At 40.0% G+C, this 26,561-nt stretch overlaps 1 protein-coding gene across 1 annotated transcript in view; it reads left to right on the top strand.

Annotated features, from left to right (window-relative positions):
• Positions 1-26,561, top strand: part of VPS41 (VPS41 HOPS complex subunit) — a 135,586-nt gene that overhangs the window by 28,935 nt on the left and 80,090 nt on the right. The window contains exons 5-7 of the mRNA XM_014946159.1: positions 12,266-12,340; positions 18,506-18,568; positions 19,648-19,713. Of these exons, the coding sequence (XP_014801645.1) occupies positions 12,266-12,340; positions 18,506-18,568; positions 19,648-19,713 (204 nt within the window). The remainder of the gene's footprint in view (positions 1-12,265; positions 12,341-18,505; positions 18,569-19,647; positions 19,714-26,561) is intronic.

Below are 26,561 nucleotides of genomic sequence, written 5' to 3'. Positions count from 1 at the left end.
TTTCCTTTGAAGGGAGTGTTACTTACATTTGTACTTAAAGAGATCAGATGGATGTGGAAGGCAGTAGTTATTAACTAGAAATGTTGCTTGGATTATGGATGAAATACGGGAGTTTTTAACAATTGTAATATCATGTATGAGTAATTTTTATAAGCTCAAAGTGGAGGAAAGCATGACCATTTGATTCAATTATTCTTTCAAGCTTGTAACTTGCAATAACTCTGTAGCTTAATGCAGAATAACAGGACAAGTTCAGCTGGAAGCATGGCTTCAGCATGGCTACACAAGATCTTGTGTGGTCCCACCATTTTTTTCTTCTTGTTTGCTCATACAAGTGTTTCTTCTTGTTTGCTCATACAATGTGTGCTTTTGCAGTCACAAAGAGTAATGTGTATGCGGTAGATTAAATACATTTCAATTAAAGTATAAAGCTTATGTACTTTATCAGCTGTTTCTGGGACTGCAATTGTTTTTTCCTTCTCTTTTCAACTTTTCACAAGCAGCTGTGTTGCCCATGTACCTTCTTTTGAGAAGTATGTCAGCCCATCCTTAGACTGGATGATCTTTCTACAACTTCGACTCCCCACATGCATATTATTTTTTCTCTATTTTACACAGGGGCATAGGAAGATGTTTCCTTTTTGTTCTTCAGTATCAATCACTCTTACAGAGTGAGTAAGTAGCCTGTTGTCTGTCAGTTGCATTTCATGATCAGCTTTAAAGCTATTACATTTAAGATACCTTAGTAACCCTCTTTAATGTCACTTATTTCAGTAAGAGTTTGTTAATGTTACCTCTTAATGAGGTAAAGGGCTCTGACTGAACACTGTGTTGTCAGAATCATCTAGACATAGTTAACAGTTCAGTTAACAGTTCAGTTTCTCTTGACTTGGTAGGATCCTATCATATTCTATGTGTTTTCTCCAAAAAAATTGAAATCTGGAAAATTCTAGGGGGAAAAATACTTCATTGTGGAAGATTGCTAAACAGGAAGAACATTACAGCTATAGTATGTAATGCAGCATTGTTGGTCAATGAAAGGGCAAAGTTTCCAATGTCCTTCTTATTTTTTCATCAGGCCTTGTAGGAGCTCTGAGTCTATTTTTGTGAAAGATCAAGTAGAGGACCTTACTGTAATTCTGCTAAGGGAGTTTACATGTGGCATTTTCAAACAGTTTTGAACAAAATTATTTGTGACGTTATGCAGAAACATCAGAATCATCAAAATGATTTTTCTTTTCCTTCTAACTCTTTTGCTATCCAGGTTTGGTAACATTTGCTGTTTGAATGCATACTGCATCTTATGTTTATTTAGAAAATGTAATTTGTGTTTGCAACTGTTACTGACCTTTTCTCTAAAAAAATAGCCCTATGCACTGGAATTTGACAACAATTTGGGCAACAAAGTTTATTTGCTTTTAAGAAAAACACAAAACATAGATTCTAATTTCAAAGACTTATTAAACAACCCTGCACAGTAATATTTTTTTTATCTCTAAATTAAGGAAAAGATAACTTTATTTCTTAAATAAGACACATACTTTTCTGTGCCAATTAAACAACCCTGCACAGTAATATTTTTTTATCTCTAAATTAAGGAAAAGATTACTTTATTACTTAAATAAGACACATACTTTTCTGTACCTTCCAGAGGCTTAGCCCCCGACAGTAATGACTGGATGCTGCTGGCTTAATGTCTTTCACTACTTGTTGGTGTTGAAAGACCCACAGATTCTCACTCTCAGGGATGTCCCTGCCCTACTGGGAACTTTCTGGTTTGAGCAGGTGATATTAACTGTCACGAGACAGTGATTCACCGCTTCCTTTTTCCAGCTGTTTCAGAAGCATATTGTGCCACATCTGTCTCATACCCTCCCTAAATGCTCTTTGCTGATACGCAGCTGGACCACTGGGCAAACTTGCTCTGGAGTTTTTATGAGCAGCAATGAAACAGGTGGTTTCAGGTAGCACTGATGAAGTCTTTTCATAAAGGACTGGTAACGTGGATATGCATTTTCTAAACCCTACCAACCTTTAAAAGCATAGGGAGGATTTGGAAAGGTAAGGTTCCTAAGAAGCTGGTATACTGCTGCTTCCTAGAGCTGTTTTTCCTTTCAAATGGCATATTATACCTGGATGGCATTTTCCTGTATAGAGAAGGCAGGCACTTGCGTGCACATATACAAAATAATAGGAGTTTGCTTGTCAGAATTATTCAGAGTTCTGGCATTAATAAAATATTATTTGCATTCGAAAATGTTTTCCTAGTTAGAAAGTCCAAAGCAACTGAGTTGTGGAGGACAATGGTTTTTATACAAGTTGACATTAATGATAGAGCTACAGCCCTTTGTTTCCATTAACAATAAAAATGCAGCACTATTAAAAACACAGAATGACATAACAGGGGCATAATATGATGAACAAAACATGAAGGCAAAACTAAGAGTTCTTTTTCCCCATAGGGAGTAAGATATTATTGATAATGAACTTTGTAAATCTAATAAGGGTTCCTTCCTGAAGGATGAGACTTATTTGTTTTAAAAGACATGACAGTGTGTATAGCGGTTGTTTATTGCACTCCTGATGGAATGCTAAACGTGGCCAGTCCAAATTCCACCAGTCTTGGGTGTTAATATTGTCAGAGTAGCTGCTGACAGAAGGAGCTGCTTGCAGGCTGGCCATCACCACTGTGATGCTGCTGAGGAAGCTATTTCCACTCAGTGTCCTGTGACGCAGAGAAATACAATTATAAGAAATTTCAGAAATCAGTATTTTGGTGTTGGAAGGTTCACCACTGTAAGCCTAAACTGGCTGCGAAGTGAAGGGAGTTGTTGCTGCAGGTCTTGGCAGTTCTGCAGACAGGGGCTGTGAAATGTGAGCAGTGTAAAGATGGAAGAATGAATGAATCTGTTTGTTGGCTTGTTTTGATCTACTTTAAATAAAGTTTATTATAAGCAATGATGCCTACACTTCGCTGGTATTGACATAGAGCCTCTTTGTATGTAAATGCATTGAGGAATTTGCACAGGATCAGTTTGTCTTCATATTTAGCTTTCCCTGTCTTACTGTCACAGTGAGGATACGGCTTACAACGTGCTGCTTACAGTAAGTTACACTGCACTTGTGATCCATAGTTTCTACTTGTGTGAATATTCTCCTCCGTCATCCCCCATCTATTTGATTTGCAGATGTTTTTAGGATCCTGTCCAGAATCAGACACCCAACGTTGATCATCGTTGAGTACCTCTGATGGGTTTGTGAGACTGTCCCAGATGATATAATTGCAAATATAGGAAGTTGCAGAGTTGGTGTCCAAAGAGAATGCAATGCTTTCAGTAAGCAGGAAATGTATTTATTATTGCAATATAGCTCTGACTTACACCAATATATACCAGGGTTGGTAACTGAATGTTTGGAAGGAAAATGGAAATTTAGCTCCAGCTGTTTGCTGAGCTTCAGTATTGATCACCCAGTGTAACATTTAACTATGCCAGGAATATGACTGGTTACATCCAGCCAGGAAAGGGAATTCCTTGCCATATGATATTTCTGCTTCTGTCCAGTTCCATCAGTGAGAGATCTTTTCACTGATTTCAGTACCCATCAAGCTGGGATCATTGTAGTGAATCATTGACAGGCTAAAATAACTGGGAAAAGTACTTAGTGCAGTTTTTCACTGCAGGATCTGATGGAAGGAAGAAAACTATGTAGTTGTGGAGAAAAATAATGGCTACATAATGGACTGTATGGAGAAGCAGAGATGCTAGGCTCCATGTTGGTTATGTCCTCTGTCCTGTGTTAAGTCAAGGATGGGGATGAGCGTCATGGCTGTTTTGAAAACCTTCCTGGAAATGATGTTGGCACAGCAATGCATGACCCCTGAGAAGAATAGTGAAGAGCTTTTTTGTTTCTTTAAAAGTTGTTTGATCAAAGCACCAGTAAAATAATCTCTAAAAAGAAAACCTGTCCTGACAAGAACTTGCACTGTATGACCTGGTTGGCCTCTCAATCAGTCATGTCTCTTAAATGCGGCTTATCAAGAAATGGAGAAAAATCTCATACTTCCTACTTCAGGGGGTCGAATTCTACAAAATCCTATTAAATACATTAATGACACTGGTGGTGGTATTCTGTTAGAAACGAGGTGTGAAAGCACTCCAGTAAGTTTCGTCCTCAGAGGTTTAGATACGTTTTTTTGGATTGTTCTTCAAAGCCCAATTTATAATTCAGTAACCTGTGTGGAAAGTTAATGCTCAATGATGAATTCTCCAAGTTCATTGTGCTTGGGGAGCTGTTCTGAAATGAAAGCAGTTAAAGAAATCAGTGAGGTGAACCTCCAGATTGCTGGGGTTAGTCTTCTCCCATGCTGTGATGGATTGTCCAAGGAAGGTGCATGTAGCCATTGCCTGCAGCCTTTCCTCAGCCCCCCACTTGTACTTGAGCCCTCCCCGGGGGTGTGTGATGGGGAATGTTGCTTCGTATTCTCAGATGGCTTTAATGCACAGATAGCAACAAAGAAATAAAGGCAGGCTTAGGACATCCCATCATGGAAGCCCTAGAGTTAGACACTGGGTGGCGAAAGGGACCTGGGGAGAGGAGGAAAGAGGAGTAATTTGTTTATTTTGGCACAGAGCTCCCAGGAGGATATCTCCTTACACACCAGTGTTTTAATAGAAAAGAGATTCTACTTTGGATCTGTCAGGAATTAGCTAACGGTTAAACTCTGCTAAGAAACAGTGTAGGCTTTCAATATAAATTTGTTTTCAGTAATAGTTCCATCATTCTTAGACAAGCCTTCTGATTATCTAGCAACCACTGTAGGTTTAGGGAGATCCCTTGTTAATTTTTTTTTCCCTTGGTTGTTTTTTTTTTTCCTCTATTCTTAGTCCCTGTAGTTGACAAACAAGATTAAGGGATTCACTGATGTGGAAAATATTGAAATCACTGTAGGCTTTTTGGTCTTTCTCACTTTCTCAGACTACATATGAGAAATTCCTTGTCCTCATATTCCCTTAGTTCTAGACAAGCTTTTGAGATCTTTATTTTTTGTAGGCAAGGTCTGCCTTCCCACAGACAAAATAAAAGTTAATGTTGTTATTGTTTTGTGTCCCAGACCTTTTCACTCTCCCCAGCTTTCCTCCCTCCCTCCCTTTCCTTCTAACCAATATAATCTCCCATTTTTCATTTGGAGAATGACAGGTTCAAGAGTGTTATAGGAAAAGCACTGGAGCAGGAATCCTCACTCACCAGAACTGGCTGCCCATTTTTCATTTGGAGAATGACAGGTTCAAGAGTGTTATAGGAAAAGCACTGGAGCAGGAATCCTCACTCACCAGAATTTGCCTGCTGGTATTGTTGAACAAAACCTCTTTGGTGTGGATATTAGTAAATGTTCATCAAATGAAAGCTTAAGTGTTGTAAATTCAGAGTATGCTACTTGTATTGCAGGCAGTGGTAAACAGCTTATTCTGTAAATTTCAAAGCTGCTTTTTCAGTGTAAACCTTTGTGTTACTTCCTTATGTTTCTCAGTTCCAAGTTGTGTATAAACCCATAGGTATGTGTGTGCTTTTACCTTGTTACAGTTAAACCATGATACAGCATCAGGATTTGCTTTTCAGAATTGTTTTTCCCTCTATTGCATCAGTAGAAGTCTACAAACATGCAAAATATGCCTAAGTCGGTGCAGCACCGCAGCTTTGGGGACAAGAAAAGTGCATGAGTGCAATTTCTTCTTTTCAAAAGTGGTTCCTCAGTACAAGAGATCTCTGGGCATCAATGTTCTGAAGTCAAGACACATGGGACAAACAATGTGTAATACACTTGTTGTGCTTAGCTGTTGCATGCCTTCCTTTCTTTTATTATTTTTTTTTTAATAGTTTAAGACTCCCTCACTATCTGCCTTACTTGCTGTCACCTCCTCTAACTTCCCAAAAAGAAAAGGCCATGAAAAGTAGAACTCCCTTTTTTGAAAAGTCTGCTAAATTAGGCTTTCTTCTAGGTGGGCTGAGGGTATCATTTGGGATTGGAGAAAGGGAGTGTTCAGTACTTGTCTAGTTTGTTGGGGTTTTTTTTCCCCAATAGAATCATAGAGTCATAGAATGGTTTGGGTTGGAAGGGACCTTCAAGATCATTGAGTTCCAACCCCCCTGCCCTGGGCAGGGACACCTCCCACCAGACCAGGTTGCTCCAAGCCCCATCCAGCCTGGCCTTGAACCCCTCCAGGGATGGGGCAGCCACAGCTTCTCTGGGCAACCTGTTCCAGTGTCTCACCACCCTCACAGCAAAGAATTTCTTTCTAGTATCTCATCAAAATCTCCCCTCATTCAATTTAAAACCATTACCCCTCATCCTATTGCTCCACTCCCTGATCAAGAGTCCCTCCCCATCTCTCCTGTATGCCCCCTTCAGGTAGTGGAGTCTTAAAGGTGGTGTTTCTTGTAATTCTTTGGTCTTGATGAGTATAGGATGTCTAATCTATGGTTATAAAAGCTGAAGAGTTGGGGCTCTATTCAAAGCAAGTTCCTCATCCTACTTAGAGCAAAGCTTGTATTTTGGGAGGAACTTGGCTTAGTTAGGACAATAACTGAGGTGCTTTGTGTTTACAAATCAGTATTTTGCACTTGGATACCCCTACCATGGTGGAAATAATACAAACATAAGAATGGTAGTCCTTATTCCAGGTGAGCTAACATTTTAAGCAGTGGGTTGATTGATCATATTGCTGTACATTGGAATTTTGCATGCTTGTTTATGTAAATGTCAAGCAGATGGAAACATATGAATAAATGAAAAATAGGCATTTATGGGAGAGAAATTATTTTATTTTTTTTATTACAATTCACACTCTGGTACATAAAATTTGCCTTAGTATGGACAGCAGCTGCATAGTGGTTATGTAGATCCAGATTGGTATTAATGAAGCTGAAAAGACCTATGGGTGTTTTTCTTCCTTGGATACGTATACGTGTGTGTGTATAGGTAGGTAAATAAAAATGTGTGGATTAATTTAGGAGAAGTTTCTGTAAATTGTTTTTAAAGAATGGATGGCAACGCTGCTTAAGGGGGTTGTATTAGCGATGGGAACCCCTTGAAGTAAAATGAGCTTTGCTGTTAAGTATGATTGAACACTGCTTTGCTTTTCACACTTCTGATGTGTGTGTTGCTTGCCTGCTAACTGTGGCTAAAAGGCATGAAGTCACAGGCAACTATTAAAACGTTTAGATTCCTAGCCTGTAAATATTGCATTTCTCACCGAATTGGAGTGAAATCCAGTCTTATGTCTCTTGTTCATCCACTTTGTATCCATTGGGATGCAGCATTTGTGAAAGAATCAATTATCCATTTGTTAGTCAGAGGAGCTTTACAAATTATACATTAGCAGATTGATTTCTCAGGTTCACCGCTGGGGGACTGATAGTATAAGGTGGGTTGATGATGAGTGTCAGGGGAGAAGGAGTTGCCACAAAGAACACAATTAAAAGAAGCTTTCTGAGTGGCCGTGAATTTACTCCTAATTGAAGAGCTGACATAATCCATACTAAGTGCGTTTATTTCAAGCATTTTACATTAGGTAATTGATTATCACACGAGGTACATTTGTTGGTAGATACTTGATTTTCCTTTCCTTTCCTTTAAATCTAGGAATTTGCAAAAGCCTGCATTTAGATCTTTGTGTGCAAGGTGCCTGCTAGCTTTTTCTCCCTCTCCCTAAACTTTTCTTTCTTCTATTAAGGTAACGGGGTTTTTTTTTGTTCTGTAGTGTCAGCTTGACATTATTGATTTTGAACAGTCAAACTTACTTACGTTGTCCAGAATTCCAAGCATGTCTCCATCAGAAAGAAAACTGCAGCTAATGGAAATTCAGCTGAAGGCGTTTCTTCCTTCTTTGCCAGAACTTCAACACTGTATGAAATTCTGAAGCTGTTCCCTGGTTAATCATTTCAGTGTATTTCCTTATTGTTAAATTTGAATTATGTTGCTTTAGAAATACTGTATGTGTTTCTGTTATTTACAGAATACTTGAGGTATTGTGGCCACAATGCTTTAGAAATACTGTATGTGTTTCTGTTACTTACAGAGTATTTGAGGTATCAGTGTGACCACAGAGAAGTTGTGTATTTTCAGCTGTTTGGCCTAAAGCTAGGGGTCCTGATTAGGTTAAGAAATGATTAGCCAATGTAGTGCTAATTAAATAATTGTTAGTAATTGCCTCAACATTTTATATGCAGCTCCTTGTGGTTTGATGGCATGGGGTTTATGATCAGATCATCTCTTAATTGCATAATACTTACACGGATTATATGTTCCTAATTTTTAGGTCGACACTTTGACCTCAGATCGCTGCTGTAATTCTTAAATTTTTTTTTTTTATATTTTTTTAAGCACCATGCCTGTGAATTTGGGCAGTTTCTTTCCTCACCCATTTAAAATATCTTTAAAACAGCCAGCTGACCAAACCCCAAAGCAAATTGTGGTTCCAACTGTATGCAAGGATCAGTCCTCAGGATTGGGGTGAGTTTGTGACTACCTGTGTCCTCTGTAACCTTGAGTGATTTCTCATCTTTTGTCGGCCTGTAAAGGTGGGTGTTGCAGGAAGGGCATTTATTCTCTGCATTGTAAACCCCAAAGCCTATTTTCTTTTGCCAGGCAAGTTAAACTTTTCGGTGGGTTAGCTGGACTAAGGTTTAAACAAGCCACAAGGGAAAGACAGTTGTAACTCTGTGGCTGAGTTCATAACGTTTAATAAAATAAAAAAATAAAGGCAGGGTGAGGTAGGGTAATCCACCAAATAATATGTGCTGCTTTTTTCTGAAATATCAAAATTCTCCACAAGATGTTGGCAACGTATAAATGCAACTGAATTTGAAAGGGTAAATAACTTTGCTGACTGTCACAGCAGCGTATTTATAAAAATAATTGATATGAAAAGGTGAATTGGAGCTGATTCTAGAAAAAAAACTCTTTGTTTTAGATAACACGTGTATGAATTTTATCTGTGGTCTTTTATTTCTGATTTCCTGGATAGTTTTAGATACAAATCTTAAACAGCTTTCTAGTGGAATGTAGTTCTGGAAATAGTAGGCTTGAGTGTTACTCACCTCTGAACAAGAAGATCCTGGTATTAGCTACTCTTGCTGGAACTTTATTTTGAAATGTGTTTAATATTCAGCCTTGACTGGTTTTAAGTTGATGGTCTATCATCACTTCCTGAGCTCCATAGAAAGTTCTCACTGGTGAAGTTGGCCAGTAGTGCCAATTCTACTTGAGTGCTGAAAAAAAATTGCTTTCTGTTTGTTTTGCCTTCTGTACTTCGTCTAGAATAGGGTCTCCTGTTGGAGCTTCGCTGGAGGTCTGTGTAAGTGAGCAGGTCAGCTTTTAGTTGAATGTTTTTGTCTTCCCTGATTGTCAACTGTGTCTAGTGCAGGCAACAAGAAGGAAAGAATTGGAGAAAGGAAAATTTAAAAGGAACTGATAAGTGGTGTGTTGGTCTGCTGAAGGCTTGTAACAAGTTGCCAGTGATATACAGTGTTATCACAGAATGAAATACTATATCACATTTCTACTTAACAAACTGTTCTGAAGTATTCTGTATAGTTTTGAGTATGGGAAAAATGCAAATACTTTGGAATTCCCTTTTCACCCACTGACAGCCTTCTGTGTGTATATAAGGAGAGGTTTTGCCTTGCTGGGTGCTCTTTGGTTACCTGAGTGCAATCACACATTTAATCTCCAAATTATGCCATGTGGCTTTCAAACTGCAGCACGACAGTTAAATTCCATCATCCTGCTCCTCGCCTTCAACTTTTATGTGAAGATAACTTAAATAGTCTACCTTGACTACTTCCTGTTCTCTGTTTTTTGAGTCTCAAACTTTATCAAAGCCTATTGGGGAGGTTGGACTAGATGACGTTTGGAGGTCCTTTCTGGCCTGGACAACTCTATGACTCTATGACTCTATTGGCAGCAAAATGGGAACAGTGTGGACTGTAGGAATGAGCCATCAACTCTTCTGGTATGTCCTCTTTTATTTCTTTTTGTCCTGGGCTTTATTCCAGTAGAGTGTCTCCCAGAGGCCCGTCACAGAAGAGTGCTGCTAGATCTGCTGGTGCTGTCATGGCAGCCCTGATGGCAGATGTTGGTGCTGGACAGACAAGAAGAACGTGACCAACTTAGTGTATGACTCTGTGTCAAGGTGGGGCTATTCAGGATGGACTTTTTGCCTTTCCAATTGCAGAGTAATAAAAGAAGAGAAGAACCTTTGTGAGAAAGTTGTGGCTATGGCAACCTAGGTGCAGCCCGGAACGAAAAAATATGCCGCTTCCAAGATGAACTCAGTTGAACTTTCAGTGCTTGTCTTTTCAGAGGGCCAGAATTGTTTCTCATTGTAAAGGGAATGGTGGAGACGTGCTGGCATTTTTTATTTTAGTTTTCTTCTCCTAGACAGACAAAATCATCTCTTGCACCTTGATGAGCAAGCCAGAAGTTTAGAAAGGCATTTTCAAGGTAAGGCAGGAATAAAAGGGCGTGCTAGCAATTTTTATGAAGCTTCTCGGGAACAGAGACTGACATCTGACATGTCTTGCCTTACTTGGCATCCTCCAGTCCTGGAATTAGCCAACTGGGTGTGTAGCACCTGAGAATCAGAGCTTTCACAAGGATGTTGGCCACACCAGCAGGCTGATGGGCTTGAGCTGTGCTCCTCAGCTGATGCCACCCGAATGTGTTGGGAAGAATGCAACAGGGGAATGTGCACCAGCTGCCTGCACTGGCAGTGATGCACTCACTTCTGGTTTTGAAAGGCAGCAGGTCAGCCTAACCACTCTGTGGCAAATGAAAATACTCTTGGAGCACATAAATCAAGGAAAATGAGTTTGACTTCCTCCTCAACAGTGCAGTTTTTGGCAAATGATGCACAGTGGAAAGACAACTTTGTGGTAGGCACTGATTGGGATATTTCCAGGTTGCATTCTGTGGTGACACAAAGTGAGGTCAAGAGTGGTGTCTGCTGCATGCAAGGAAGTGGGAAAACAAGAGCTGGCAGCATCGTTTTCATAACTCATCAGACGACTGCTGCAGTGGAGGGCTTAGTTCTTCAGCCCTGATTAGAAAGAAGCTTCTGGAAAATGCAGTGTGATTTGGGCATATATTCTTTTCAAGGTGGAAGAGAGGAAAGCTTCATTTCCCTGAGTTGGAATTTTTTTGTGCGTGAAAGATTATGTGGAAAAGCTTTCCAAAGGCTGGGAGAAGACTTCAGTTTATCTCCTGTAGACAGTCCCTCTGACGGTGTGTTTTTATATAACTTGTTATGATGTACTTTTAATGGCATTCCAACTACTGTAGTGTATATAAGGGCCTGTGATATTTTAGACCCAGTTGTGTAACATCTAATGTGACGCCATGACTCCAGTGTTCCAGTGACACTTTCTTTTCACACAAACATGTGATGGATTTCTCTTTTATCATGCTCAGAACCACCAAAGTGACCTGTTTTGTGGTTCAATCTGTTCAAAATTTTGTGAGAGTAAGAAAAGTTGTTCTTAAATGTGTAAGAGAGACTTACTTGGGTGAAGATCCTTCAATGATGCTTGAAGTGATGAGATATTTGTTACAGAGGGTGAAATGGGGATCATGCTGCATAAGAAGGTTCTTGGTACTTGAATGTAATTGGGTGGGGGTTTTGTATGCGAGAGGATATGCATTGCATTACCCAAATGATGCTCTTCTAAGTTAGTCCTTGGTACTTAAAGTAAGGACAGATGTTTAAGCCAAAGTAAACAGTAACAGATGCTGTATAACCCTGTGGATTAGAAATGAAAGTATATCTGGATAAGGAGAGGAAAATTTATTAAAATGGGGCAGTCTTTGGGCTTGTCTCATTATTTGCCGAAGAATGAGTATAACTGTGTTGCACTTGAGTACCTTCTAATGCTCTCTTCTTAGAAGGCTGTGATAGGCAAAAATGAAAGCAAGATAAGGGATTTGAAGGAAGAAGTAAGTATCAGTATAGCCATCAGACCAAACCAGAAGAACTGTTAGGTTTTTTTTAATTAATGTGACTAAACATTCCACAACACCTAAATTCCAGGAAGCATGGGGAGCATTAAAGTGTGTGATTGGTGAGGTCATCTCAAACTTTAAGTCTGTCTTTCTTTTCTTTTCTCAACACCTAAATTCCAGGAAGCATGGGGAGCGTTAAAGCGTGTGATTAATGAGGTAATCTCAAACTTTAAGTCTGTCTGTCTGTCTTTTCTTTTCCTTCTCTAGAGCCCAGTGAAGATAAATCAGATCAGCCTGGATGAAAGTGGAGAACACATGGGTGTTTGCTCAGAAGATGGCAAGGTACGACAAACCCGTTTATATATTTAATGAGGTAGCAGGTAGTCCTCAGTATTACCCTGGAGATAATTGTGATGCCTGTGGTGTTAATTCCTGCTTTTAGCACCACCACTTTGACCATCCATTTTGAGAACTGAGCTCAACTTCGAATAGTCAAAATTAAAGTCAAATATATTTTGCACAAATGTGCCGTAGGAAAAGTAATTACAAGAATGTCAATAATGTAACTGGTATTAAGCTGATTAACAGCTGTGGCAGGAGGACATGTCACCTTAATCATTACTGCTGTGCCAGTTATACTTCAGTGACTACTCTGCTGTTCCTGCAAGACAGTAGTTTAATGCCTTTCTGCTATAAATCCACAAAATTGGATTTTGTGGGCATGATTTCTGTGGGCTGGTGGTTTTCATTTTCACACAAGTTATGAATGTTTCTCTTGAATTATAGAATCTTTTGATAAGCAATCATAGTTTATCAGAAGAATAAAGTGTCTTACAACAGCCACATTAAATAAATGTAAAATCAATATATGTACAGTTTCCTAAAAAACTGGCACCTACTTCCTTGACTGAGGACATATATCATTTGTGCAGTGTATAACTAACAATTATCAGTGCTTCTCTGGAATGTTGAGCTGTGACATTTAGTGGTTTTGGTGATTGATTTTCCACTTATAAGAATGTCTTTTTTGTTTTTAAGTCGATGGCAGCCTTTTCTAATGTTGGTTTGCAATGATAAAATTCTAATGCACAGGGTGTATTTAAGCTTCTTTTTTAATAAATGCTCATATACAAATGCAGTGCATTAAAAATCATTTAAATCATTTCTCAATAACCATCTGACTTACCGAGGAGAACATTTCTTACAGAGCAGACTTGGGGGGATGAGGAATGTTGCTGATCCTAATGGATGCATCCCATTCAGTAGAAGTTCGATAAATTAAAAATAAAATTGGATTTTGCAGTAGGCAAAATGGGAAACAACCCCTTTAGGCTGTATGCACTTGGGTTATTTCCTTCCAAATAGGTGGGCTTTTTCCTTCAACAGGCAGGCATCCAGTTTATGTATCCAAGCCTTTTGTTTCTCAGGGATATCTTGATGTCAGTATCTTGACATGGTAATTGGGACACTAGTGCCTATCAAAGTGGGTTGTAGAATTTTACAGCTTGTGAGAGACACAGCCCGAGTGCCCTAATTGTCTAAGCAAGATAAGGGATGGGTCAGTAATTGTGCAAGGTAATAAAAATGTTGAGCTGGCATTGTTGGTTTGGGTGTTTTGAATGGTGGGGAGAAGCAAGCGCTTGCTATAAGGGCTCCTCAGATGTGACTGTGGATTACTGACTCAAAATATTTACATTGCAGTGAGACTACAAGCCATGCACATTTTTCATATATAAATAAAACAATATTAATATTAAAAATATATATTTTATTTCAGAAATGTTCAAAAATCCGTAATCCCTACTCTAGTGTGGCTGTGTTTGAAAAGACAGCAATACTTTTAAATGGTGAATCTGTGCTCATTTAGTGATACAGCTCTTGTGGATCCTGTAGGTGACATTCCATGCTATCCCAGGCAGTATAAACTATGGTCTCCAAGCCTGGGCTAATTCTGGTAATGTTTTTGACACAGGGCTGGAGTATGACAAGTGCAATATCCATCATACTTCCGTTCGTAGAGTCCAGGGACATTGATGCTTCACCATATTCTAACACTGAAAAGCTCATCTGGAGATCTGAAAGGGCTGGGTGTTTTAGAAATTAGGCTTTCCGCTTGCCCCAGGAAGGTGTGTCTCTATGAAAGAATCCTCCCCTAAAATGAGTGAAGGCACATGCTTGTATGTTGTGCTATTGTATAAAAATAAGAAAATGGCAGAAATTCCTGGCCAGAACTTCTATAGTTCTGGATCATAATGAAAGTGTAACTTTACAATCCTTATAGCTCTTGGGGAGTGTTCGTATTGTAAGAAGCTGAAGCAGTTGTGCAAGTTGCATTAATGCAGGTAAATAATAGTTAAATCCTTTTAAAAAAAAAAAAAAAGTAAAAATGAAACAGCATTGTTTTCTTGAATCAATTTTAAACAAAAAAGAGGTATAATAATATTTTTATAAAGGAGTATTATAATAAAAAGACCTGTGAATTTTGAACGAGCTGAGTTGGTGCAAGTATTTTCTGCCTACTAATGGTCCTCTAGAACACTGTGACAGATTTTTGCAATAGGCAGGGAGTGGATTTTCCTGTACCAAAGTGGATCCAGTATGAGGGAGATGGAAACCCATTTGTCGTCTTGAAGGGAAGGCCTTATGATGAGGACCCCCTCCTCATACCTGTTCTGCTGTCCTATGTATTTTATTTTACTACTTTTTTCTCTCTTTTTACCGTTCTCAAAATAGATTTGAACTAGCTATGTTGACTGGAAGGAGGGCATAGCAGCACAGTGCAATTCTCTAACCATCTACTTGTTGAGTGGCATCCAGACCTGATGTCAAAACCTGTCCCGTTGTACGTGGCCAACAAGTGCTTTGGGAGCCACTTGCAGCTCTTCTGTACTGCATGTTTGGTTCTTAGAAAGTCTTCCTGGGCAATGGACTCAACTGTAGCTGGGTCACCACTGGCATGGAAAGGAACAGAAATCAAAGCCACTGCCACCACGACTCTAGTCTGGCCACTGGCTGGGGAAAATAGCGGAGTGTTTAAATATTAGGGTATAAGAGGAGAATAATGGTGCCTGGAATAAATACAAGGGCAACCAGGATTGCAGCTTCAGAATTGTGGAGGTTTTTTTGGTTAGCTTTTTGCCTACATGTATGCTGTCTTGAAAAACCTGCATCTGCTTATATGAAGAAATATAAATTATATTGAAAACTCATGAGTTTACATGTTTTACTGTCATGTTTAAAACCTGTAACAATATTTATGTTAATATCTCATAGTGTTAACATTGATCATTTTTCAAGAAATGTGGCTTGAAAATAAAATATCTTTTTTTCCTGCCTTTTAATCACTAAAGGTTGGCTTCTTTTTCCACTTGTGGAAGTAACAAAACAGCTAAGTTTGGGTGCACTGGAGTGGTGGGTTCTAGATATTTAAAATTGGGTAGGACTGGCAAAATGTAATGGACTTTCATAATGAAATCCTTTTTCCAGCTACCCAAAAACATCTTGAGCTGAGTGGAGACAGAAAGTAGAAACAGATAAATCCAATATAGGTTTGTAATATCAAAAGAATCACTTTCTCTCTGAAGAATAAAAGGCATTAAGAAGTAATAAACTGTTATACGATGTCCCCAGAGTAAACATGATAACATGTATCTTATGCTGAGTTGTTTTTTCCTCTTTAGTTAACTGGCTCCATTTTGTTTTCAGACTCTTAAAGGAATATCATATTGCCGTGTTCAATGGAGTGTTATGAAAATGTTGAAGGCACTGTTGCTAATGTCAATTTTGAAAAATTAGTTTTAATTAGAGAGGGGTGTTTTGTCATTTTTGAGGATTCTGCTTCCATGGAATTTGCAGTGTTGTGTTTTAACTATATCTATTCTTTTTCTTCCTCCATCCTTCTCTCCTTCTCTCTTTCCTTTGTTTCTTATTTTGTTTAGTCTGTTGCATTGGATGTGCTGTGCCAGCTGATGAAAACAAAAACCCAGAAAACAAAATCCTCTAGACATCAGCCCGAAGGTTTTCCAGGCTTACAGCCAGGCCCAACTCAAACACACAACCCTTTGGTTGGCTTACATAATCACAGCTTTGCGCTACATCTCGCTGTCTCCAAATATTGATTTTTCCAATCCTTTGGAGCAGTGGCTCAGCCCTGCACAGTGCATGCAGCAGGATTTTTAAAGCGCGTTGTTAGAGGCAGTATATTCGCTAATGAGTAATGGGCAGAGCTGATAATGCTGCTTAGGAGATGTATCCAGGAGACAAGCTTGAAAGGGAGATGAGGTGGTTTGAGATGTTTTCAACTTCGCCGTGACTGCTGAACTTTGAGCCACTCGGAGGATGGCTTAGCTCCTCGCTGATGGCTTAGTTCCTCTTGTAGATTATCTGAAGTCTAATTTTTTTACTCTGTCTCCTTGACTGCCTGCAGGAATTTTGGGGGTTCTTGTCCTCTGAACTGATTTTTTTAGAGCCATTAAGCCTTACTTTTTGTGGCCTATTTACTGGCTTTGTTCTGCAGATCTTTGTTGAGTGGTTGGCTGGTTGGTTTTTTTTTGTTTTGTTATTTTTTGGTCCCCCAAAGGAATCACAGTGCAGGTGGGGAGAGAGAAAGAAATAAGATAAAAAGATCCCTTAGATCCTTGAGTCCAACTTGTATGTGCAGAGCAGAGTTACTGATGGGATTACCTTTTCCAGAAAATCAGGGTGAATAACTAGATGTGTCTGAGAATCTTCTAACGTAGATTTGCTCTCAGATACAGTTTTCCACTGATCGCTCCACGGGATGCTCTTTTGTCTCCCTTATCCCACCAGAGGTCTCCATCCTTGCTGGGTGGGGTGATTTTGTTCCAGCGGCTTCTGGTAGTGGTTGGAAACCTCTTATAAATCATAACCACTTGTGGCCCCTTATCACAAAAAAGCCATTGAGGGGCTGGAGCGGGTCCAGAGAAGGGTAACGGAGCTGGTGAGGGGTCTGGAGAAGAAGTCTTGTGAGGAGAGGCTGAGGGAGCTGGGGGTGTTGAGCCTGGAGAAAAGGAGGCTGAGGGGAGACCTTCTGGCTCTCTCCAACTCCCTGAAAGGAGGGTGTAGCCAGGGGGGGTCGGTCTCTTCTCCCAAGTCCCAGGCGATGGGACAAGAGGAAATGGCCTCAAGTTACGCCAGGGGAGGTTTAGATTGGAGATTAGGAACAATTTCTTCACGGAAAGGGTTATCCGGGATTGGAATGGGCTGCCCAGGGAAGGGGTTGAGGCACCATCCCTGGAGGTGTTCAAAAGCCGGGGTGACATGGTCCTCAGGAATATGCTTTAGTGATTTTTTTTGTTGTTGTTGTTGTTGCTTATTTCGTTTTTGTTTTTTTTTGTCAGAGTGAGGTTGATAGTTGGACTAGATTATCTTTAAGGTCCCTTCCAACCTGGACGATTCTATGATTCTATAACAAAAAAGCAAACCAGTCATTACTCTTTGTGGAAATCATAATTAGTAAATCGGTTACTAATTCCTGGCCGTAAGTCTTCACCCCTATTTTATTATGAAGTTCTGCAGGAGTGGAGTTGTCAGTTGTCTCATCTGAGAACTGGGGAAGGGAGTGTTCCATTTTGGATGAAGAGACATGAGCCCAAAAGAGGGCTGTACTTACGAAAAGCTTGAGAAACCCTATTCTGTACTCATAGCATCTAAGTCTAATAATTTTTCTTAACACTTGATGCCTGTGTACCTGTTCTGTAAGTGAAGGGAAGAAAACATTTAAAAATCTGTTGATTCTCTTGACAGTAGAAACATACTTTGAGTTTTGGGTGGGGTTTTTTGATGTTGTGGCTTCTCCAGATGGATGAATTCTGATAGATACTCTGATGGCCTATAGTTACAACTTCAGTGCTGACTATTTAATGTACTAAGACATCAACATAGATGAGAAGGGAGGAATCTTCAGACATTTCCAGTGGTCATGGAAGAAAACAGAACAGCACTGAATGCACTTGGGAGGAAGAGAGGAGGCTAAGAAACATATGGGACTTGGTTTTCAGGCTCGTTTTGCTTTATTGTCACAAATTTCTTTTTTCTTATGTAAGCCCTGTATTGCTTGGAGGGGAAAAAAAATCCTACAGTTCTTTCCCAGAAAGGGAGAGTTTTTAATTTATCTTCCCCTGAATGTTATTATGTTGCTCTTACTTTACTTAGATCAGTATCTGTTAAACAGATTTGATCACCCTAAAGCAAAAGGAACTTGTAGTTTTTGCTGTGTTTGTAACAAAACAGAAAAAAAAAGAAAGAAAAGGATTCAAATAAGTACTTTTGCACTGCTGCAAGTATTTAGAGATATGCTGTAATGGAAGCCCAAGATGCCTCAATTAGCTCTGAATTGTTAAATATGACCTTTTTTTTTTCTTTAGGAAAAAAGATGTAACTGTTCCCATCCAAATTAATCTTCTAGCTGTTAGTGACTTACATTCACCTTTAATTGTCAAGTGGTTATTAGGTAAATATTTTTGTTTTCTTCATCTACTTTTTTAGGTGCAGGTGTTTGGATTGTATTCGGCGGAAGAGTTTCATGAAACATTTGACTGCCCCATTAAAGTAAGTGCTTGTTTTAATCTTTAGTGATTGTGTTGTTGCTGTCTTTAATACCAGAAAGGTCACATTGAATCTAAATGAGAGAGAGGAATACCCCTTCCTTGTAACATTATTCGAGTCACTAGAAAACAGTTATCTATCTCAATATAAAAGCTTTTGATCTCGTTAGGAGGGAAGAAAGCAAGCAGATCTTGGTTTTGTAAGAAGTATTTCTGAATTTTCAAATACAAAAGGCAAAGTAAAATTGTCCTGTTTCAGCTGTTACCTGTCTCAACGTGTTTCTTTCTTTGTAGATCTGTGTTACAAATTCTGAGGGTTCTGCTAACTGTGAGCTCCATATTTTACAACCAATTCATACGGGTTAAACCTGCGGTAGGAAGAGGTGTTGGGTGATGATTCTGATGTACCCTGTCTGAAGGGAAACCTTCAGTTACGCTCTGCTTGAGAGATTGTTGAAGGTTGAAGGCTGTTGAAGAACCACCTCTAGTAGGCGTATGGGAAGATCTAGGGGTTTTTTAACAAGAAATGTTTCTTGCAGCAGGAAAGATCTTTAGGTTTTCACAGACATCAGATGTGACTCACTTGCCTCCTAGGGCCTTACTGCTCCTGCAGCTGGATCACCCACACTTGTACCACATAAGGCAAAGAGGCTGTTTAGGGGCCATTGATGTTACATGAGGTTTTTCTGCGATGGCTGAGGTGTCCCTGCCCTCTCAGCAGGCCCCAAATGAAACCTAACTGGGGTAACCCATTCTCACAGCAGTCCTATGCTGCATGGTCCTAATTTTGCTGCCTGCTGTGCAAAAAAAATAGCTGTTCGGTGTAACGTGGCCCTCAGTGTCAGGCATGACTTGTCACATGCCATGTAATATGGAGAATATTCTCTTTTTCTAGGAAAAACAAATGTCTGAAGCAACTAGGCTCTGCTTCAGAGGAAGAACTCAGCTCTGATACTTGATACTTGGCAAAGGGTTATCTAGTTTAAAAAGTGAGGTGGTGCTCCTTGTAAACTCTTACTTAAGCCACAATCTTCTTTTTTTTTCTCTCTTTTTTTCTTTTTTTTTTTTCTCTCCCCCCCTCAGATTGTTGCTGTTCATCCTCATTTTGTAAGATCCCACTTCAAGCAATTTGTAACGGGAGGGAAAAAGGTAAGCAGTCATACTGTAAAGAATTTAGGCTATCTTTAAACAGCTTTTAAAAATAGCTCAGAAGGCTGTGTATGTGATATTTAACACCTAGAGAAAAAAAAATAATCTGCTTTTTCTTTCTGTTTGTGTATTGTATTCCAAAACATTCTTTCTTAAGACTAATTCCAGGGTGAGGAGAAGTGCACCCTTTATGTGGAAAACATGTTGCAACAGGTTGAGCTTCAGAGTAGGAATGCTACATAGCCTGAAAAAAATGTCATGTGCATTTCATAGACCAGTTTTTCCCCATTCATTTCAATTTGTTGAAGTGGGAGCAGAAGTTTGACCTTAATACTGATCTTTTGCAGTGGATGTTGATCTTGGTATTTTTGACTTTTCTTTTACTTTACCTGTGGGTGATTTTTTTTTTTTTTGGTTTAACTTTGTTTAGTTTGGTTTTTTAAAAGTAAAAAAACCCCAAGTATCTTAATCAGTTCTTGTTCATGGGGTGGGGTTTTTTATTTGTTTGTTTTTAAAGTAGTAGAAGGGAGCTCTTGGTAGAGCAGAGTAGTATTTCTGTCTGTGTAGTTAGTTTTCTACTTGGGGCATTTATTTTCTATGTGCATTAAGTGTCTTATTGTTGTAGAGTATTGTATTGTATTGTACAATTGCCATTCTGCCTTCCAGATCACAGGTGTTTCCTGGTCCTACATATATCTTGTATCACATTGCAGATTTTTAGCCAAAATATGAAAGTTTGATTTGCAACAGTTTCTTGAATTCATGGAATTTTCCTGTTGCCTTCTCTTATGACTTAAGGGTGAGCAATCCTCACTTACAGATACATCAAACTGAATGCCATGACTCTCCCTTACCAACACGTATGAAATACAGACTTCTAGTGCTGAATACAACTTAATTTTCATTAACAGTTTCGTATGTTTCAAAGCATAGCTGTGTTTTATTTCACTTTTTAAGTGGCACGTAAGCTTGACAGCTTTTGCTGGCTGGTTGGAGTTGGTGTTGTCCTTAAAATAATGCACAGTCAGTGTATGTCTTTGTCAGCCACCAGCTTGTGAAGCTTTTTAGTGCTGATAAAAGGGGTCTGGAAAGAGAGAAGCAGGGAATTAATAGAACAGGGTGCCGTCAGGTGGTAAAAGAGCTTGCATTCACCTGATGCCGAACAGAAAAAAACATCAGGGAGTTAACACATTCTCTTTGGTTATCTTTGATTACTTGACAGGTTGTTTTATATTCTGTCCTCTGGGGAATGGTATGCTCGTTCTTAATGCATTCATTTTTTGCTGAGGAACTTTCCTCTTCAGGAAAACTTTAATTGACATCTTAACATAAGGTATTTAGCATTGAAATAAATGTCCCTCGACGCCTGTAATTTGATTTTATTGATACATAAAACCAACAAATAAAACCCCTTAGCCTTGTGGTAGAAACCCTTCCCCTTTTCTCCTTTCGTCCAAAAGGAGCTTGTGTGCTTGTATCAAGGCAACAACCAAATGGTCTGTGAAAATTCAGAAAGTTACATTCCACCTAGTTATTTATTGAAGATCTTTATTTCCTTTTCTGGAAAGAAAAAGGCCTTGAAAAGCATCCCTGCTTTATGTTAACACCTCTCCTTAAGTGTAAAGCTGAAGAGCTGTATGGGGGCAGCAGGCAATGGGGAGGTGGTCCACAAGAGTGAGGAGAGGCAGGCTGAAGCATACCACCTCGGGCTGGGGACCTCGCTTCTCTCTACCTGTGTCTGGAGGTTGTATGGTTGGGTGAGCTCCTTCGGGGAAGGAGATAGGACCTCCTGTAGCTTCTGAGCTCTCTGCACTTTCAGCCTTTGCAGGGACACAGTAACTTCATAGCTAATAGAATCACAGAATGGTTAGAGTTGGAAGAGACCTTCAAGATCGAGTTCCAACCCCCCTGCCCTGGGCAGGGACACCTCCCACCAGACCAGGTTGCTCCAAGCCCCATCCTGCCTGGCCTTGAACCCCTCCAGGGATGGGGCAGCCACAGCTTCTCTGGGCAACCTGGGCCAGTGTCTCACCACCCTCACAGGAAAGCATTTCTTTCTAGTATCTAATCTAAATCTCCCCTCTTCCGGTTTAAAACCATTACCCCTTCTCCTATCACTCCACTCCCTGACAAAGTGTCCCTCCCCATTTCTCCTGTAGCCCCTTCAGATGCTGGAAGGCTGCTATAAGGTCTCCCTGGAGCCTTCTCTTCTCCAGGCTGAACAACCCAAACTCTCTCAGCCTTTCTTCATAGGAGAGGTACTCCAACCTCTGATCATCTCCATGGCCCTCCGCTGGACCAATTCCAACAGGTCCATGTCTTTCCTGTGTTGGGGGCTCTAGAGCTGGACACAGGATTCCAGATGAGGTCTCATGAGAGCTGAGTAGAGCTCCTCCCTGGACCTGCTGGCCATGTGTCTTTTGATGCAGCCCAGGATGGGGTTGGCTCTCTGGGCTGCCAGCGCTCACTGCTGGCTCATGTCGAGCTTCTCATCCACGAGCACTCACAAGTCCTTCTCCTCAGGGCTGCTCTCCAACCGTTCTTAGCCCAACCTATGTTCACTGCTGGCTCATGTCGAGCTTCTCATCCACGAGCACTCCCAAGTCCTTCTCCCCAGGGCTGCTCTCCAGCTGTTCTAAGCCCAACCTGTATTTGTGCCTGGGATTGCCATGTCCCAGGTGTGGTACCCTGCACTTGGCTTTGCTGAACTTTATGAGGTTTGCATGGGCAAAGATTCATGAGGTTTAGCTAGCAGTGGTGGGTGGGGAGGCATGCTGCCTGCCTTCCCCACCTGCACCAAGGCAGGGATAGCAGTAAGGCTGGAGCTAAGTAAGGAGGCTGTTCTCATTTTGGATTAAGCTTAAGAGAAAAGCTCTGCTGAAGGCCCTCATGCTATGCTCCTTGCCTGAGCTGGATTTAAAAACGTTGTGTGAATTATGTGAACTCTTCACCAAAGGGTTGTGGGGTCTTTGTTTTCTGTTGCTCTGGAAGATGGTGACCTAATATACATTAGCATTTTAAATATTTGGGTTTTTTAAAATTATTTGTTAAGGTAATTTGAGCAGATAAAAGGACCCAGAAAGAAATATGGTCACTTCTTCAAACCCCTCTAGTTGCATTGAAAACATTGTTGTCTCAGGATATGACAAGGATGTCCTTGATTTTTTACTTGAATTTCATGCTGATTTTGGTTTACAGTGAAACAAAATAAAGAAGCCAAGCCACACACGCACACGGGAAGCAATAACTTGCCCCCCAACCTGAAGGCTCTGTTTTGTGTCATGTCAAAAAAACACTTTAAGATCTGCTTAAATGTATTATTTTTATAGCCAAGCATCTGCCTCAGTACGGTCCTTAATAAATGGGGTGGGGTGCTATAACTGTAAACTACCACCTACCTAATTTTTTGATAAGTATACACTTCTTCATAACAATATGAAATGTATAAAATATACACTTGTCAGTACAAAGATCCACTGTGGAACATTCTGTAAAGGTTCTAGGTGAGCAGCAATCCCTTTTAGAAAAACAAAAGAGGTGGACACAGGGGTGGATGTTTGGAACTTGGGTGGATTGTTTTGTGATGCTGAGATTTGCCATGTCTTAGATGCTCAGCCCTGACCTGAAGCTGACTTAGGAGCAGTGCTCCCTGGGGTAAATGATTAAACCATTGCAGACTGTTGGAAGCTGAACTCTACCATGCATATGCTTATACAGTTGCTTAACTGAGGTGTGTACTAGAGTCCTTTAAGAGTGTTTTTTCTCTAAATTGTATTATGAGCTAATTAACCAATTAAGTGAACCCAGTGATGGTTTGTTTTTATCAGTTAGGTTGATGATTGGACTAGATGATCTTAAAGGTCCCTTCCAACCTAGACAGTTCTATGATTCTAAAATTTACCAAAGCTCTAGTTTTAAAAAGTAGTTTCATTAAGCTTGGGATAATATCACTGTTTTTTTTCCGTTTTGATTGGAAAAGCTTTTTCTCACCTCCTTTTTTTTTTTTTTCAATGAATGAATGTTCCCTGTGCCTAGAAATAAGGCGCACTGTGGAAACATGGACACGATCACAGCGAGAAGCAATAGGTACCATACTCAATCGAGGTGATTCCCTGCTTCCCTCCCCCTTATCTCAGCAATTAACTACAGCACCGTCGTGATGACTTGGCAGATGATGGTCACCCTGAAATAAAAATACTGTATATTGTAAATAACAGGGCATTCCTGTCCAGAGCAGACAGTAGAGCTTCAAAGCAAAGGAAAAGACAAATACTCTGTTATTGAAGGCCATAACCTTCTACCTTTTAAAAAAGGGTCTAATCTTAAAAAATAACAGGGTAAAGGCAAACTAAATGAGGGTGCTAAAGCTGAAAACAAGGTGTTCTTTATTTAACTGTTAGAGTGCTGGTCTTTCCCAACACGCCAACTAACTGATCATTAATAAAGTCCACGTACCCATTATATCCAGGGGGTTAAAGAGGCAGAACTAACAAAGAGAGAAGACTGAAGGACATTTCAGTTCCAAAGTCAAGGTATCAGCTATTACATCTTATGTAAAGATAACTTAGGAGAGAGCAGGAGAACTTGAGGTTTCTTTCTTGGCAGAGGCATTGATGAGACTCCCCATTTCATGTTTTGACTAGCATCAATATCAAGATATAAAGGTTTTTGTAGTAAAATTCCTAGGAGGGTGAATCCTCTGGAGTGATTGAGTCACTCTGCTGAGTGTGTGCTAATGAAGATTTTTATTTTTTTTTTTTGGGGGGGTGTTCTCTACCCAGCGTGGTAGCGGGGACCCAGCACAATTAAGAAAATTCATTCTGAAGCCAGTATGGGAGTAGCATATTCAGCATCTGAAAGGATTTGGCATCCTCATTTTCCTAGGATATGCATTTTGTATATTAAGTGTTGATATGAGTACCCAATCTGAAACATTTTAAGGGCCAAGGGGACCACGATAAAACTGAAGATTTGCCCTGTGACTGTCAGCAGTCACGTCTTTATATCTTTTTGTGTCTGTATCTATACAGTATATTTATTTTATATATATATGGTGGAAATAGAGATAAAAACATATTTTTGATGGTGTCTGTATTTCTTTTGCTGGAGAAGATACACTATATGAACTGGTTTTCAAATGATGGTGTGTCAGAACATGTTTGTCCCGTTTATCCTCCCAGAATTAACACCGGAGCATATCGATGCTCAAACATTGCTCTCTTTTCTTTGTTATTAAAGCAAAGAAAATTTAGTATTACTTGGGGAATATTTTTCACTATTTAAAAAAATATATATCTAAAATACTATTTTGATGTTAGAATCTTGGGCTGGACCCACAGTGTCTGCTGCCTGAGATGTGAAACAAGACGCTCTTAATTCCTTTCCACTCCAGATGGAGCAACGTCATATACAGAGAAAGGGTAGTGATTGCAAACAATGCACGAGCAGGAAGAGAAACAGCGTGCTCAGGGATCTGCAACTGCTGTTATGGGTAGTGAATTTGTATGTTCAAGTCAAGTCTTCCAGGGAATGTCTCAGATTTGATTTTTTTTTTTTTAATTGTCTGCTTTTTAGTGTCAGCAGATGCACTTTGCTTTGTGAGTAAGTAGGTGACCTTTACCTCTGAACCCTATGATATGTACTTCATAATAACTGGTTGGACTACTTTGACAAATTATTAAATTGTCAGGATGCTGTTTGCAGCACAGTCCATTTTTAGAAAGCAGATAGTCAGCTGTTTGGCATTATGTTGGGTAGAAGAGCACCCGACAAGAAAGGCAGATTGCTTTGTAAGCTATAAAATGTCAGTCAGTAAATACTCAAAGGTCTGGTTTAAGTGAAGAAAGAGTAAATACTATGGCAATTTCTGTCCATGCGTTGGATAATTTACCATAAGCAAGAAAGAGACTATAGCAACAAGGAAGCCACAATAATACAGGTTTGATTTGTTTGCTGCGATATACAACGCCCAGGTGTATCCCATATTACTGAGCACATGAGACTTTAATATCTAGTGATGTTCTGTTTGCTTAAGAAGCTGATTATTTGGCTTACATTTCTTCTTCATGATTATTTGGATGTGCATTTCTTCTTTATCGCGAAAATCAAAGCGTTCTCCTCGTGCTGTAACAAGGGTATTTGTTTTGTGTAAAGAGAGAATGGATCGCAGTCCCGTGTGCGTGTAGTCTATGGGCGTGTGTTTTGCACATGTGTGTGTAGAAAACTTTTTTCATTGCCTGAGGTGGCGAGCAAAGAGGATCTAAATATATGAAAGGTGTGAGAGTTCGTGTCTCTGACCTGCTTTCCGAGGTGTTAATTCTGTAGCTCTTTGTGAACAGGCGACAGCTGGAATCTAGCAGTTGAGTTATTAACAGTAGAGCCTAATGAAAGTCCTCTGGTGCTTGTTTTCACTGAATTTCACTGAATTTTTAGAGTTGGAAGGGACCCTAGAGATCATCTAGTCCAACTCCCCTGCTGAAGCAGGACCACCCAGAGCTTGTCAGATCATGTCACTCAGGAGCATCCAGGCGGGTCTTGAAAATCTCCAAAGAAGGGGACTCCACACCCTCCCTGGGCAGCCTCTGCCAGGGCTCCGTCACCCTCACTGTGAAAAAGTTCTTCCTCATATTCAAGTGGAACCCTTTATGTTCCAACTTGTGCCCGTTGCCCCTCGTCCTCTCACTGGCAACCACTGAAAAGAGTCTGGTTCCCTCCTCCCTCAGCCCGCCCTTGAGATACTTGTCAGCATTAATAAGGTCTCCCCTCAGCCTTCTCTTCTCCAGACTAAAGAGTCCCAGCTCTCTCAGTCTCTCCTCATAAGGGAGATGCTCCAGTCCTTGAATCATCTT

Source organism: Calidris pugnax, unplaced genomic scaffold, assembly GCF_001431845.1.
Source record: "Calidris pugnax isolate Ruff unplaced genomic scaffold, ASM143184v1 scaffold151, whole genome shotgun sequence".
In the NCBI taxonomy this organism is placed as follows: Eukaryota; Metazoa; Chordata; class Aves; order Charadriiformes; family Scolopacidae; genus Calidris; species Calidris pugnax.
Note: the sequence above shows the minus strand (reverse complement) of the source record. Positions and strands in the feature narration are given on the sequence as shown.